Below are 14118 nucleotides of genomic sequence, written 5' to 3'. Positions count from 1 at the left end.
GGGGTGTACACATACACACCATGTTGGTGCACACATAAATCAAGTGCTTGCACTTCTGCAAATATTTAAATATTATATTTGACATACTATAAAGTAAGCAGGCAAGGCAGTACACAAGATGAATCTGTAAGGTAGCCTGTATTTCTGAGACATCCAATAAATAACACTTAACGAATTTCTGTAATTTTATTTTCAATATACATTAATTGACTTGCTCTCATTTCCTTTATAAAAAAATTGACTAACTCATATTTTAATGTTCTTGCATTAAACACCAATTGTGTATACATTTGAATGCATTCAATACAGAAGATGTGTACTCAACTATTCACTGAATACGTGCAGACAAATATGAAGTCATTCCAAATGTTTACTTCTTATTCGCAGAGCATAATTTTTAACTTGCAAAGTTCTTGATTTGGCAGGTGTGTAGACCACATTAACAATTAATTTCCAGTTAAAAAATCTTCACTAAAGTGCAGTTAAAGTTGGAAATCCATATTAATGGCAATGCTTTTTGGTTGGAAATTTCTCCTCTCCTTCCCTAACTTCTGCAATGACACCAATGTAGATCATGGTTTTGAAAGGTGGTTTGTATTTCTATCTAGTTATTTCTGTGGCCTGTATCACTGTATATCTGAGCACTTTACACAGACTAATTAATTTATCACTAGAATGTCCCTGGGAGGAAGGGAAGTTGTTTCTTCATTTTACAGATGGGGAAACTGAGGCACAGAGGGCTTTTACATTTTTTTAAGTGACTTGCCCTAGATCACACACTGCCACCTGAGCTGAAGAAGAATCATGATTAGCTCTTGATATTGTTAATAGTGAACAGTAAAAATAAAATAAAAAAATGACAAGACTGAAACTGCTCTTGCCACCTTGTTCTATGCCCAGGCAACCCATAGGCTGTAGTATGGCAACGTCTTGAGGGTTAATTCTGTAACCCACATCTTCTCTCAGACAATCACCTTTGGCAATTAATACACATATTCTCCATCTTCTTCCAGAATTAAGGAGAAGCGCATCACAGTTATACACCTCCAGTTTTGACGACGGATGGTATCATCTCACTCTGAAGTGGGACACTCACCATCAGTGCTGCTGGGTGGTTGAGTGGGGGTGTGGCAGGTTGTCTTCTTCGCAGCTGTCCCACTTCCTTACTAGCACTCCACCATACAGTGGTTTGTCCTATCAGTGACTCTGCCCTCTAGGCAGGTCACATATGCAAGTCTGTACCTTTCAGGGCATGCATGAAGAGTCCAACAAAGGGAGAACTTTCAGGATTAAGTCGGAGACCTCAGGGCTCCCCCTTCTTAGGTCAATATCTCATAGCTCTGACCCGTCTATCTTCGGGGTCTGTACTGCCCAACTTGATTCCCTGGATCAGTGATAAGGCCTCTGTAGTTGTCCCTCTTTAGGAGTTGGTAGGGGAGCCGGAGCCCACCATCCCCATTGGTCTCCACTACAGGGCCCAATGGTGGGCAGCTAAGTCTTACACTCTGGGGTGTTTGTGCAGTTGCCTCCCTGGATCACTTCCTACCAGTCCCCAAGGTAAAGAACTAAACACAAAGATAAAGTCTCTGACCTTCAGAGACTCACAGGTCCCTTCTTCATAGTCTTGGTCAGGTCACTATTGCCAGGCTTCAGGCAGCATGAGCTCCATCCCAGGAGTTCAGAGTGCAGATCAGCTTATCGCCACTGTCGGTCTGCCACTGAGCTAGCTGCTCCCCTTTTTAAGCTCCTCTCCCAACCCATGCAGACCTTGCAGGTGCAGTGGGGCAGGGCGGCTGGGCCCAGAACAACTCTTTAACCTTCCTCCTTCCCATCATGGGATTTGTACACCCCATCACACACAGAGAGAAGTGTCAGATCAGATTAAACACAATGTGCGTCTATTTTAAAGTGCTGTTCTGCTCCGAAAAGTAATTGTAAAAATATCAAGGAGTTCCATGTTTACCGTGTCTCAATAATTTCCATATGAATTGTACTCGGTTTTCAAGACTGTTATTTGTCTGCCAGTCTTTCAAACTCAATGTGGTCTCTGACAGAGAAACTGGATTTTCCTTCATGCTCCTTACCAGTAATTAAGATTCTACATGTTAAATTAGTTCAACTGTACCTGTGCAATTCCTCTTGCCAACCACGTGTTCACAGCTTTCACGGATTGGAACTAAGTACGCAGTTCTTTTGATGATGCACAAGAAGGAATATGCACCCTTTACTCAAGGTTTGTCTTCACTGCAGAGTTAACGCAAATCTCATCCACACACAAAACCCCTTCATTTGAGCATGTTGGTGGTTTTAACTGAAGTTGGCAGGCTCATCAGAAGGTATAGGCTATTGCTTGAGTGAACACAATTCCTCAGATAATGCAACCACGCTCTGCTACTAATACAAGCACTCTGTGCCAGTCGTGTCCTATTTCGCAGCATGGTTGCTCTCACTCAAACTAGGCTAACTTGAGAGGAGTTAATTCAAGTGCAGATATAACCCAAGTTAACCCCTCAATTAAGACATAGCAGGTATGTCTACACTGCAACTAGACACCCACAGTTGGTCTCTGCCAGCTGACTTGGGCTCACGTTGCGGGGCTGTTTCATTGCTGTGTAGACTTCCAGGCTTGGGCTGTAGCAGAGGCTCTGGGACCCTCCCACCTTGCAGGGTCCTAGAGCCCAGGCTCCAGTCCGTGCCCAGAAGTCTACACAGCAATGACACAGCCCCACAGCCCAAGCCCCACAACCTGGCGTCAGCTGGCATGCATCAGCCATAGGTGTCTGGTTGCAGTGTAGATATACCCACTCTTAGTTCTGTAGAAGCAGCACAGCTATTAGCAGTAAAGAATGTAAAATCTTTTTTTTTTATCATTGAAGAGAGACGATCTGACTTTGAATATACAAAGGGTAATATGAGACGATTTACACAGTCAGTTTTCAGAATTAAGCCACATCACAGAATTAAACTGTACATCCGAAGAACAACAAATAGAATGGAAGTTTAAACTATAACTGCCTGACAGAACCTGTAGGAAGATTTTGCTACAAATTCTATGTGAATTATGTTATCTGGAAAGAATCCTCCCTCTTCTCTCCCCCCACCCCCACATTAACATGTAGCTTGTATAATGGATAAGCTTGTTTCCTCTAATGATGTTAGAGTCATCTCTGAACTTTGACAGGTCATCCCTTATTACATGTAACTCAATCCCAAAGACACAGGCTAACTTCTATTTGACCTTTAGGTATTACTATATCAAAAAAGAATTTTCTTGAGTTACGGTACACAACTCTTTGTAGGATAATCTTATGATTAAAGGATAGGCCAGGAGATTTGAGGGCTTTGTTAGGCTTTATCGCACATCTTTGGCAGGACCCTGAGAAAATTATATATGGCTAAACTTTCAAAGGTGGCCTCTAATTTGGGATGCCTGATTTTAGACACGTGACCAGAATTTTCAAATCCTCCTAAGCGGTAGCCTAAGTCGGATTTTATCAGCCCAGATGTATGCACATTTACAGCTGTAGATGTAATAAGTAAACAAAACAGGCACATCTCTCATTTGAAAAGCCAGTTTGATGAGCAGGCAAAGGCTGACTGCTTAGGGGTTTTCCAGTGTGCACAGTACAAGGATTTTCCAAAGTGCTCCTGTGTGGTATCCATTCACCTGTCCTCTCAGAGTCTGTTAGTGTGACCTTCTTTTTTGTCCTTCTGCAACAGAATCAGGAGCCTTAACAAAGCTGCTGGGCAGCGCTTATTAACAAGCTGGTTATTAATTTACTTTGTACCTTCTATGAGGCAGTGAGCACCCTAATATGGATTTGTATAGAGGACAGCAAGGCCCAGATTCTGACGGGGGACTCAGTGCTACTGTAACAAATAATAATAATTTGCAACTAAAATACTGCAAAGTTAGGGATGGATTTGGAGATAAGTTTCATTGGGCTGGAATTTAAAAAAAAAAAAAATTCCCCTCACTATGGACACACTTATTTGTCTCCCAGATGAGCTATATACTAGGCCTCTCTGCCCCATCATGCTTATCATAGAGTACAGTTTTGTTGTTGTGCGCTATCATGCATGCTTTCTGCCTTCCAGGTTGCCCGGAAAGAGTGTAACCGAAGCAGCATTGGCAAGCCCAAACGTTTAAACTAAATGAGTCAGGCCCTCCAAATATCACGAGATTTTATTTAAAATCTCATTGGATTAAAAATAAAGACATTCTGGGACTTTTTATTTGCTTTCTGGTTTTTCAATCTTAATGGTTCACATTTTCAAGCTTTTCTCTACAACCAGGAGGGCCAGGAGCTAATTTTGTTTTTTAATGAAAGCTGAGATTTTCGCGTAATCACGTGAATTTAGGGGCAGAGGCTTTGCCATAAATCTCACAATATTTGATGTTGTTCTTAATTCATGCAAGTTGGTATCACTGGGAAGAGGTTCTTGGAAGACGATGGAGAAACATAGGGCAGCCCTCACACAATTTCCTTCTCACTCCCTGCACTCAAGCTGCCAAGAACACCCATGCAAATCAACTGCCAGCCACAACTCTGCAGAAATTTCTCCTCACACTCATATTCAGCTATGTACTATTGTAGTAGGTACCCTGGGAAGTTTGCCCTGGATTTAAGCAAATGTTACATGCAGAAATTATTTACAATTTAGAGAGGGGCTGTTCCATATAACTGGCAGGGGTCCCCTACAAACTTCTTCAGTGCTCTAGAAAAAGGTGTATGAGAAATTAGTCTTACTCCCAGTGACTGGAAGATCAGACCTAGAATTAATGAAATTTTAAAATAAATCCCTGCAGTGCACTCCTCTCTGTAGCATTTCTGTTCACCACTTTTTTCCTATTGTCCTCTCTGTTCCCTCATCCCACACTGCTTTAGCAATGTGCCAGACTGAAAGCCTCCTAAGACAATGTTGCATGGGGGCCAATTACCTTTTGAGGGTTTGCTAACACTTTGTAACTCTGCTCACTTTGCCTTGCTGTACCTAGGTTAACTGTGGAACAATGCCCATTTTGAGAGCTGGACAAGGAAAGAGGATGAGGGCTTTTCCCTTGTTTTCCATTTTTGCATGTGACCATGCATGAATCTATTCCATATGGCACTTGACACCACTGGTCAGCAGACGCATGGAAGCCAAGAGTAAAATATAAACTGTACTTCTCCTTGAATTCCTGCTCTGTTACTGGCACCTAACAGCCTTGGGTCTTCAGTGCTGCATCCCAGAGCCTTCAAGCCAATTAAAAACTCCTTTTCCTCTTTCTGGAATGGCTTTCCACTACACACTGCTTCCTTTAAAAACAAGGGCTATGTTTTTACACTGAGATCACTAATTCACTAAAATATCCTAGTGGAGACAAGGCACAGATAGATTTTACCTTGCTGTAGCTAGGGAAAGTCAATCCCATATTCCTCAACCTCTGGATGACCTCAACTAACTACCTGGGTAAGAACAACCTGTGTCTTGTCTCCATTAAGCTTTTACATCAGGATAGCTTTTTTTTTTTTTTTGCATTGATGACACATCCTCAAAAGACATAGCTTTGTTAGTAGCAGTTAAAGTAGAAGGGCTGCTGCTTGACAGCCCAGGCAGACACACACCCCCACAGGCCAAGAGAAAGGGGGAGAGAGTGCCTGTTGGAAAAGTAAGGCTGGAGCGAAGAGATGGAGAGAGAGAGCCTGTAGGAACAATGAGTGACCTGAGGAGGCAGGGAGTGTGGGGGAGGAGTGAGCAGCAGGCAATTGATCAGGTGTTCAAAAAGCTAGTAGTGAAATGAGTCAGAGAATCTGATTGATTTTTGCCTACACTGTTCCCACATATTTGTTGTAGCAAAATTAAGGAAGCCCTGGCTGGTGCAGCAACAAATGCTAAGGAATGCTAAGCAACCGGGCATGCAGGAGGCCCACAATGCATGTAACCTGATGCAGAGCTGCCAAGTTCTGTGCTCCTTCATAGACCTTTATGCAAATGTAATGAGGTATTTTGCATATCTGCAAATAATTTTCATATAGCCATAAACTGAAGCATATGGTAACAGTCCCTGTCCCCAGCAGTAGCAGGTGTAGGACATGGAGTTGCACAATCCTTGCTGACTCCGGCTGGGGCAGACAGGTCCTTGAGGTTATCTGGGAATCTTGCTGGGTTGGGAGTAGGAGAGGAAGCTGGGAATAACTGGGTGGGTGGCTGCTGAGGCTCCTGGAAGTACAGGGTTCCTACAGTGCTAGCACTTCTGATGATTCCTGGGGCAGGAGGTGCTGGATTTCAGGGATCTACTGAGAGGCAGAGGATGCTAGGGCTCCGGGGACAGCCTGGTAGTTGACTGAGGTGGGAAAGAAGCATGGGGCTGGCAGTGGGCTCCTCCCCTTGCACTGCTGTCATAGAGTCATAGAATATCAGGGTTGGAAGGGACCTCAGGAGGTTATCTAGTCCAACCCCCTGCTCAAAGCAGGACCAATCCCCAATTTTTGCCCCAGATCCCTAAATGGCCCCCTCAAGGATTGAACTCACAACCCTGGGTTTAGCAGGCCAATGCTCAAACCACTGAGCTATCCCTCCCCCCGTCACCATGTACAGCCCGCTAGTTAGGGTTACTAACTCTTACTGAAGCTATTCGGGGAGTCCCCCCCCCCCCCCCCGTATGACGTAATTTCATTTTCTTAAAATATCCTCAATTACTTTCAATAGTCACCAGGAGATCAATGCCAATTCCGGGAAACTCCAGGCCAATTCTGGAGGGTTGGCAACCCTACTTTCCCTCCAGTCACTGCCACTTCTTGGCTGCTCCTTTCTAGCCCCAGTTTAGCTGAGGGAGCAGCAAGGGAGGACATTCCAGAGTGTTTGCTCAGCAGTCTCCACAGCAGACTCTGGCAGCAAGAAGGGGGAACTGCAGATAAATGCCTGATGTCTCAGCCAGATGTGTGAGGGTGAACAACTGAGATGCAGGCAGGTCTGAGAGGCCTGCCAATTTCATGACTGCCATGCGAGATGTGTGACATTTGGCAGTCTGCTTATATATACTCTGCTGATAGGGTGATTGCTCAACATCAGTGCCTGATTGGCTAAAGGTTTTCGAAAGCAACAGCTGACTCCGTGCATCTCAATTTTCAAGTGTCTGACTTGAGACATCTTTAAGGCTATTTTCAGAAAGTGCTGACGACCTATCCTCTGAAAAATAAAGGCCCCTTCAAAGTGTCTCTGGTTGCTCACTCAAAAATGGGGGGACCTAAATTCATCAGTCATGTCTTTCAATCTTGGCTATAGCTCGCACATCACCAGCTTGTCACATTACCACACATAATGGATAATTAACATCTAAGTCAAATTAAGGTGCTGTGACAGGGTTGGGCCAGATGGCTATAGGAGAGTAATAGAAGGCAGATATATTAGCCCCAGGTTAAGTAGGTCCCTTTTCCCTGGGTAAGGTAACAGGGAAGGTTCCAGAACAATCAGGAACCTTCTGGAGACAATTAAGACAGGCTGATTAGAACACCTGCAGCCAATCAAGAAGCTGCTAGAATCGATTAAGGAAGGCTAATCAGGGCACCTGGGTTTAAAAAGCAGCTCACTTCAGTTTGTGGTGCATGTGAGGAGCTGGGAGCAAGAGGTGCTAGGAGCTGAGAGTGAGAACGCGGACTGTTGGAGGACTGAGGTGTACAAGCATTATCAGACACCAGGAGGAAGGTCCTATGGTGAGGATAAAGAAGGTGTTGGGAGGAGGCCATGGGGAAGTAGCTCAGGGAGTTGTAGCTGTTGCACAGCTGTTCCAGGAGGCACTCTAGACAGCTGCATTCCACAGGGCCCTGGAGGGCTAGAACCCAGAGTAGAGGGCGGGCCCGGGTTTCCCCCAAACCTCCCAACTCCTGGTCAGACACAGGAGGAGTTGACCTGGACTGTGGGTTCACAAAAATGGCCAAATGGAGGGCTGCCGTGAAGCTCCAAGGCGAGCAAATCCACCAATAAGTGCAAGACCCACCTAGGTAGAGGAGGAACTTTGTCACAGTGCCCAAAGTTTTAAAATCTGACAGCTCTCTGGCACTTGAAGTGGGTGCCAGCAGCAGACAGGGTGGCCTCATATGCTCTCAGCGGTAATGCTGCAGCAGCCAGTCAGGTAGAAACTGTTCACAAAAGAGACCAAGGCTTTGTCTACGCACTGAAATTGCATAAGTTCAACTTAAATCAGTTTTTAAACATTTACTTAAACCAGTGCAAAACCCTGTTTAGACACACTCACGTCAGTTTAAGGGTAGCTTATTTTGATTTAGTTTACACCTGTTCCTAATCAACTTAAGATAAATCAAAGTAAACCAGGTTTACATTGGTTGAAGAGAGGACACACCAGTTTTAACAGTCCTTTTTAAATCACACCTTTAGTTAAATCAGCACGATCCTGCATGTACACAAGCCCAGATATTTGTTGGTGGCACTTACCATGGAAAAGGAAACTTTCTTCTTTGGGGACAGTCTATTCTGTGGAAGAGGCTGGAAAATAAAGAAATGGAGGACTCTGCACCAAAAAAAAATAAGAATAAGCTGACTAAGCAGAGGCTGGAGAGAATACTCTGGGCAGCGATGGGGGGAAATGAAAATGAAAATACAAGAGGCTGCATTTGGCTTAGGGCAGGGATGCCCAACCTACGACCCAGCAGAGCATTTCATAAGGCCTGTGGCCTGCTTCAACATAATATACTAACAGCTGATTCATTAGCGTTTTGTCATCATGTTTACATCATTTTAGTTTACACAAGTGTGCAAACAGACAGTACTATACTTAGAAATAACCTATCTAAATACATACAAAACAAGCTGAACATAAAACATAAATCAGTAAAAGTGATTAACTAAAATGTGTAGAATCTGTTTGGCCCACACAAGGTTGTGCTTAGGTTTATATGGCCCTCCTGTATAATAAGGTTGGGCACCACTGCCTGCAGGAGTCTTGATGGGTCCAAGTAGCCACACCATGAAAGAGTACCCAGAAAGCATTATTTAGCCAAGTCTTCTTCAGCACACTTGCAGTTTAACTTTTACTTTTCAGCACTACCATCCACCTCCTCCAACTGGCCCAGCTTAACCCCAAGCACTTTACGCTTCCTGATGCTATCATACTCCCCAAAACCCAGAAAAAAGGTTCAAGTCACTCCCACCTCCCTTCACCCCAATCAAGGACACGGTCAGACTGTTAAGTGGCAGTCTATTGGTATGTGCAAAGTTACTCTCTGAAGAGTGTCAGTTTGATTTGGATAGTACTTTCTGTTCCTTGGCACTAAAACATCCAGCCAAGGACAGACAGCTTCAGTGAGCCAGGACTTCCAATGGCATGTTCCATCCAGCCCTAGAGAAAATGAACCTGAGTTGATAGAAGACGAGGGATGAAATATTATGTCCTCACACTATCTTGGCAGCCCTTCAAAGGAAGGCCAACTCCTGTAACCAATGGGTCTGAGCTGGGGGGTTGGAGGGAAAGGTTCTCTACCACCTTCCTTCATCCAATCACCACCCATAGCATTTTGGACTGACACTGGTTCCATTCAGAAAAAAACCCCAAACAATCATCTCTTTGGTCAGCATCCTTGCCAGGATCATGAGGCAGCTAGTTTTAGGGACTGGGACATGGACAGTCATTCCTAGTGGTCAGAACACGAGTCATGTACCAGAAAACAGAGCCAAAAGGTCAGAACCAGAGTCAGAGGCTAGATGCCAAAACTAAGGGTCAAGCCAGATAAGAATGGCCATACTGGGTCAGACCAAATGTCCATCCACCCCAGTATCCTGTCTTCAAACAGTGTCCAATGCCAGGTGTACCAGAGGGAATGAACAGAACAGGTAATCATCAAATGATCCATCCCCTGTCACCCATTCCCAGCTTCTGGCAAACAGAGGCTAGGGACACCATTCCTGTCCATCCTGGGTAATAGCCACTGATGGACCTATCCTCCATGAACTTATTTAGTTCTTTTTTGATCCCTGTTATAGACTTGCCCATCACAACATCCTCTGGTAAAAAGTTCCACAGGTTTTGTGAAGAAATACTTCCTTTTGTTTCTTTTAAACCTGTTGCCTATTAATTTCATTTGGTGACCCCTAGTTCTTGTGTTATGAGAAGGAGTAAATAACACTTTATTTACTTTCTTCACACCAGTCATGATTTTAAAGACCTCTATCAAATCCCCCCCTTAGTCATCTCTTTTCCAAGCTGAAAAGTCCCAGTCTTATTAATCACTCCTCATATGGCAGCCGTTCCATACCCCTAATCATTTTGTTGCCATTTTCTGAACCTCTTCCCATTCCAATATATCTTTTTTGAGATGGGGCGACCACATCTGCATGCAGTATTCTAGATGTGGGTTTATATAGAGACATTATTATATTTTCTGTTTTATTATCTATCCATTTCTTAATGATTCCCAACATTCTAATTGCTTCTTTGACTGCCAATGCACATTGAATGGATGTTTTCAGAGAACTATCCACAGTGACTCCAAGATCTCTTTCTTGAGATTCGGAGCCAAAGGTCAGAATCAGAGTCAGAGGCCGAATGCCAGGGCCAAAGGTCAGAGTTGGAATCAGAATCAGTGACTCCAACCAATGGTCAGAGTCAGTGCCATAGGATAGCGGCAGGGATCACGAACAAAGCAGCAAAGCAGGACTCAGGCAAGAAGGCAATGTAGCAGCCAGTCAGGGCCTCTCCCAGTTGCCTCCTTCTGGCTTAAGTAGTACATCCAGACCAATTGGTGGGTCCAAGCACGCTTCCAATCAAGATTCCTGTGGGTGGTGCCTCTGGTGGGGCTAGGGATCCATGAGCCACTCAGCCCAGCAAACTGCTAGATAGTGGCTAGGATATGTGGGTTTCTTAGAGACCTGTGCACCCAGGTTTAAGACCCGTGGAGCCTCAGACCTATCTCCGCAGAATTGCCAGGGAAAATCCCTCCCCAGAAGGCTTGACCCAGACAAGGAAATGCTGTCTTCTTCTGCAGAGAGGTTTGAAATGAAATTAACCAGGCGTCTTGCTCCTGCCGAAGAACAGCTGACCTCACCAAATAACTAGTAACCCCAAGCTAGTGGAAAACAGAGAATGAGAGTGGTGCAGCCAGTTCCTTGAGCTCTGCAGTGAAGTCAAAGTCCACAATAACTGACTTCAGATGAGGGAAATCCAACGCTGCACAGCCTTGCTCAACAAAGCCAATTACCTGGTCACACAAAACCTAGACAGGCCTCCCTCTCATGGCAAGCCCAGTGAGCCAATCTCTTGCTTTGGTGGTAGCAGCAACAATTGTTTGTCCTCTTTCCCGCAATCATTTTCATTCCCACTACAGCCAGATATGGGTCAGGGTGTTGCACCAGCCCCGTCTTTGAGTGGTGTAAATTCATGCTGTAGCTAATGGATAAAATTGGCAAAATCTCAGCCAACTAAAAACAGAGAAAACAGTAAGTACCCCCATTGCCTGCTCACCACAATGTTCTTTCCCACCACATTTCACTTATTTTTTCCTGTATCCAAACTCACATTTTTGATAAACTCTACACTTTCATTATTCTTTAAATGACCGTTGTCTTCATCACCAGAAAGCCTCAGATGTTCTCACAGGCCACCTCTCCAGCACCAACCTGTCATTAAAGAGAAATCTGAACCAGCTTCTGGCACCTTACGAGTACCCTGAACATGCCTATCATTCAAGTTGTATTTCTCCCTCCTGTCAAACTGATTGTTGTTTCTCATGCTAAAAATATGCATACATACTTAAACATAAAAAGCTTTGGTCTCAAAAGTCCTGTAAGTTTATGCTTTGTCTGTTTGTTTAAAAAGGCTAATGTTTTAAGATATGAGAAGTTAGGAAATATGATTGGCCACGAATGTTAACTCATAAGAGTGTACTTGTAAGCTTCCACTCTATTCTTAACTTACTTCATAGTCTATACAGTTGAAACAGCAGTACATACGACTAGTAATGCTATGGACTCAGCTTAGACCTGCCAATACCTAGAGTAGGCATGATACGGCGAGTTAAAGTTGAACAAAAACACTAACCCAGGAACCTATCCTTGCAACAAAGCCTGTTGCCAACTCTGTCCACATATCTATTCTTCTGTGGATCTAAATTAAACCCTTTAATTTATTGTAATTTGCTTTATTATCAATGGCACAATGGCCTACGTTTTAAACCAGACATTTGACATGGAACAGTGATAAAGCATGAAAAGTACTCATGTGAACACAATGGACAAATTAGATGTCAATAATTGTGCATTCCACAGTCTTATACAGTTTGGATGTGTAAACAGACATTTACATCTGACAGGAAAACACTCAAACACAAATTCTTTTAAAGCTTGCATAAACAAAACTTAAGACAAACAAAATCTGCATCACATGCAGTACTCCTAGAACAAATTGTTTTGAATGGATGAACGTTAAGATGAAATTATTGTTTATATTTTTGATGTAAAGTATTTGTAAATTATTTGTATTTTAGCATTAGCATTAACACATGCAACTTTCTTCCTTACCTTTAGGGAATCAAAGCAGGCAATAACTCTTCCATTTTCAATCTGGCAACTTTTGGGGGGATGTGCAAATTTGCATTCCTCATCAGAGCGTGAACAAGTTCCTCTCTGAAACTGTCGACACACTTCTAATGTCAGCCATTTTGTATCTCTTACAGGAGCAACATTCAAAGCCATGATGAAAAACTGATTTAGGTTTTGTGAATGACTATTAAGTGAATTATGCCAAGCCAATCTACAACAATTCCAAAAGCTATAGTTGAGAGAGAGAAGCTCTGTGCTTTTTTTCTATCGGCAATGAAGTAATAAATTGCTTAATGGAGCCCAGTACACACCAAGCAGAATGAGCAAAGACAATTTATCAGCAAGCAGTCACTCATCAATCAATATGTCCCACTTGTAGACTTTTGGCTGCAAAAAAATCATGCTCAGTAGCATCTCTGGCTGTAAATATCTGAGTCTCTTGATTGGATCACTGACAACAGTTTTAAATAAAGTTACTTCAGTGCAATGGCACTCCTTGAGATAATATTAATTCTTTGCAGGTTGCTTGCTGGTATCGATTACACAGGAAAAGCAATGTAGTCAGCTTATTCACGTCCTGGCAGTAATTCTTTCTTCAGCTTTTTTAATATGGAAGCTAGTTTCACATCAAGCAATTGGCAAACCAAGACAGTTGAGGTGTCTTCTGTGACATAGAAGGTCAGGGCAATGTCTAGCTGGCAGAGATAATATTTTGAAAACACATTCAGGCGTCGCAGTCTTCTCTTGTAAAAGTGACTTCACAAAGGCACTTTTTAATAATTGACCTGACAAAACAAATAAAATATCAGTTTATATTCAACCTTTTAAAAAGCAACATTTTGAAAAACAATCACCACCTTTTTATCATAGACACTGAAAATGTGCAGTTACTGCAGTAAAATAGTGCAGACTTAAATTAAACAAAATATTAAATAGCCCCTTTCATGAAGTAATTCACGACAAGGGAATAACCAATTGAAACAGGTATTGCAGCAATATTCTAGGCAACAATCGAAAAATTGGGAATGACTTAAACAGATGAATGTAGAAGATACAATAATTAGGCATGCTGCTTCAGAAACAATTCAATCTCATGTGCTTAAATTCAAAAATAATGTATTAGAGCCACAGTTTCCAATTAATTTATCAGTTAGTCCTTTAGATTGCATTATTGAGTGTTGTAAACAGCTACTTATTATTCGTTCTGTTTATAAAAAATGAAGATGGTAGAATTTTGTATGAACTTCTTGTCTCTTGAAAAAAAAAAGGGGGGGGTGTCTTTATAATAGGTAAAACCCCTGTTTCTAACAGAAAGAATGTTAATTGGATTTTTTAAAACTACAGACTATTTCTAAAAGGTTTCATGTAAGGCTGCAGTAAGCTTCTAATTGTTTAAATGTTCTTTCAGCATTTACTTTTATTGTGAACCTAAATTTTTTCTTAAGTAAAATGATATTCGTGGTTCTTTTTTTTTATAAAGTATAATTGAAGGCCAATGCACTTGACACAAATGTAAATAACAATACATTACTACAAAAATAAACTTTATCTGTAGACAAGATGACTGTAGACATGATTTCTGCT

General features: G+C 42.6%; 1 protein-coding gene across 25 annotated transcripts in view; it reads right to left on the bottom strand.

Annotated features, from left to right (window-relative positions):
* MBNL2 (muscleblind like splicing regulator 2) overlaps positions 1-14118 on the bottom strand; it is a 177640-nt gene that overhangs the window by 101623 nt on the left and 61899 nt on the right. For 17 of the 25 annotated variants that reach the window (XM_048853605.2, XM_048853595.2, XM_075129415.1 and 14 more), the window contains 2 exons: positions 12514-13319; positions 8437-8487 (listed from right to left, as the gene is read on the bottom strand). In XM_048853605.2, the coding sequence (XP_048709562.1) occupies positions 8437-8487; positions 12514-12687 (225 nt within the window). In that variant the 5' untranslated portion in view covers positions 12688-13319. The remainder of the gene's footprint in view (positions 1-8436; positions 8488-12513; positions 13320-14118) is intronic. The other 8 variants (XM_048853643.2, XM_075129440.1, XM_075129425.1 and 5 more) reach the window with 1 other exon arrangement.

The sequence above is a fragment of the Caretta caretta genome, chromosome 1 (genome assembly GCF_965140235.1).
Source record: "Caretta caretta isolate rCarCar2 chromosome 1, rCarCar1.hap1, whole genome shotgun sequence".
NCBI lineage: Eukaryota > Metazoa > Chordata > Testudines > Cheloniidae > Caretta > Caretta caretta.
The sequence above is the reverse complement of the archived record's forward strand: the minus strand, read 5'-3'. Positions and strand labels throughout refer to the sequence as shown.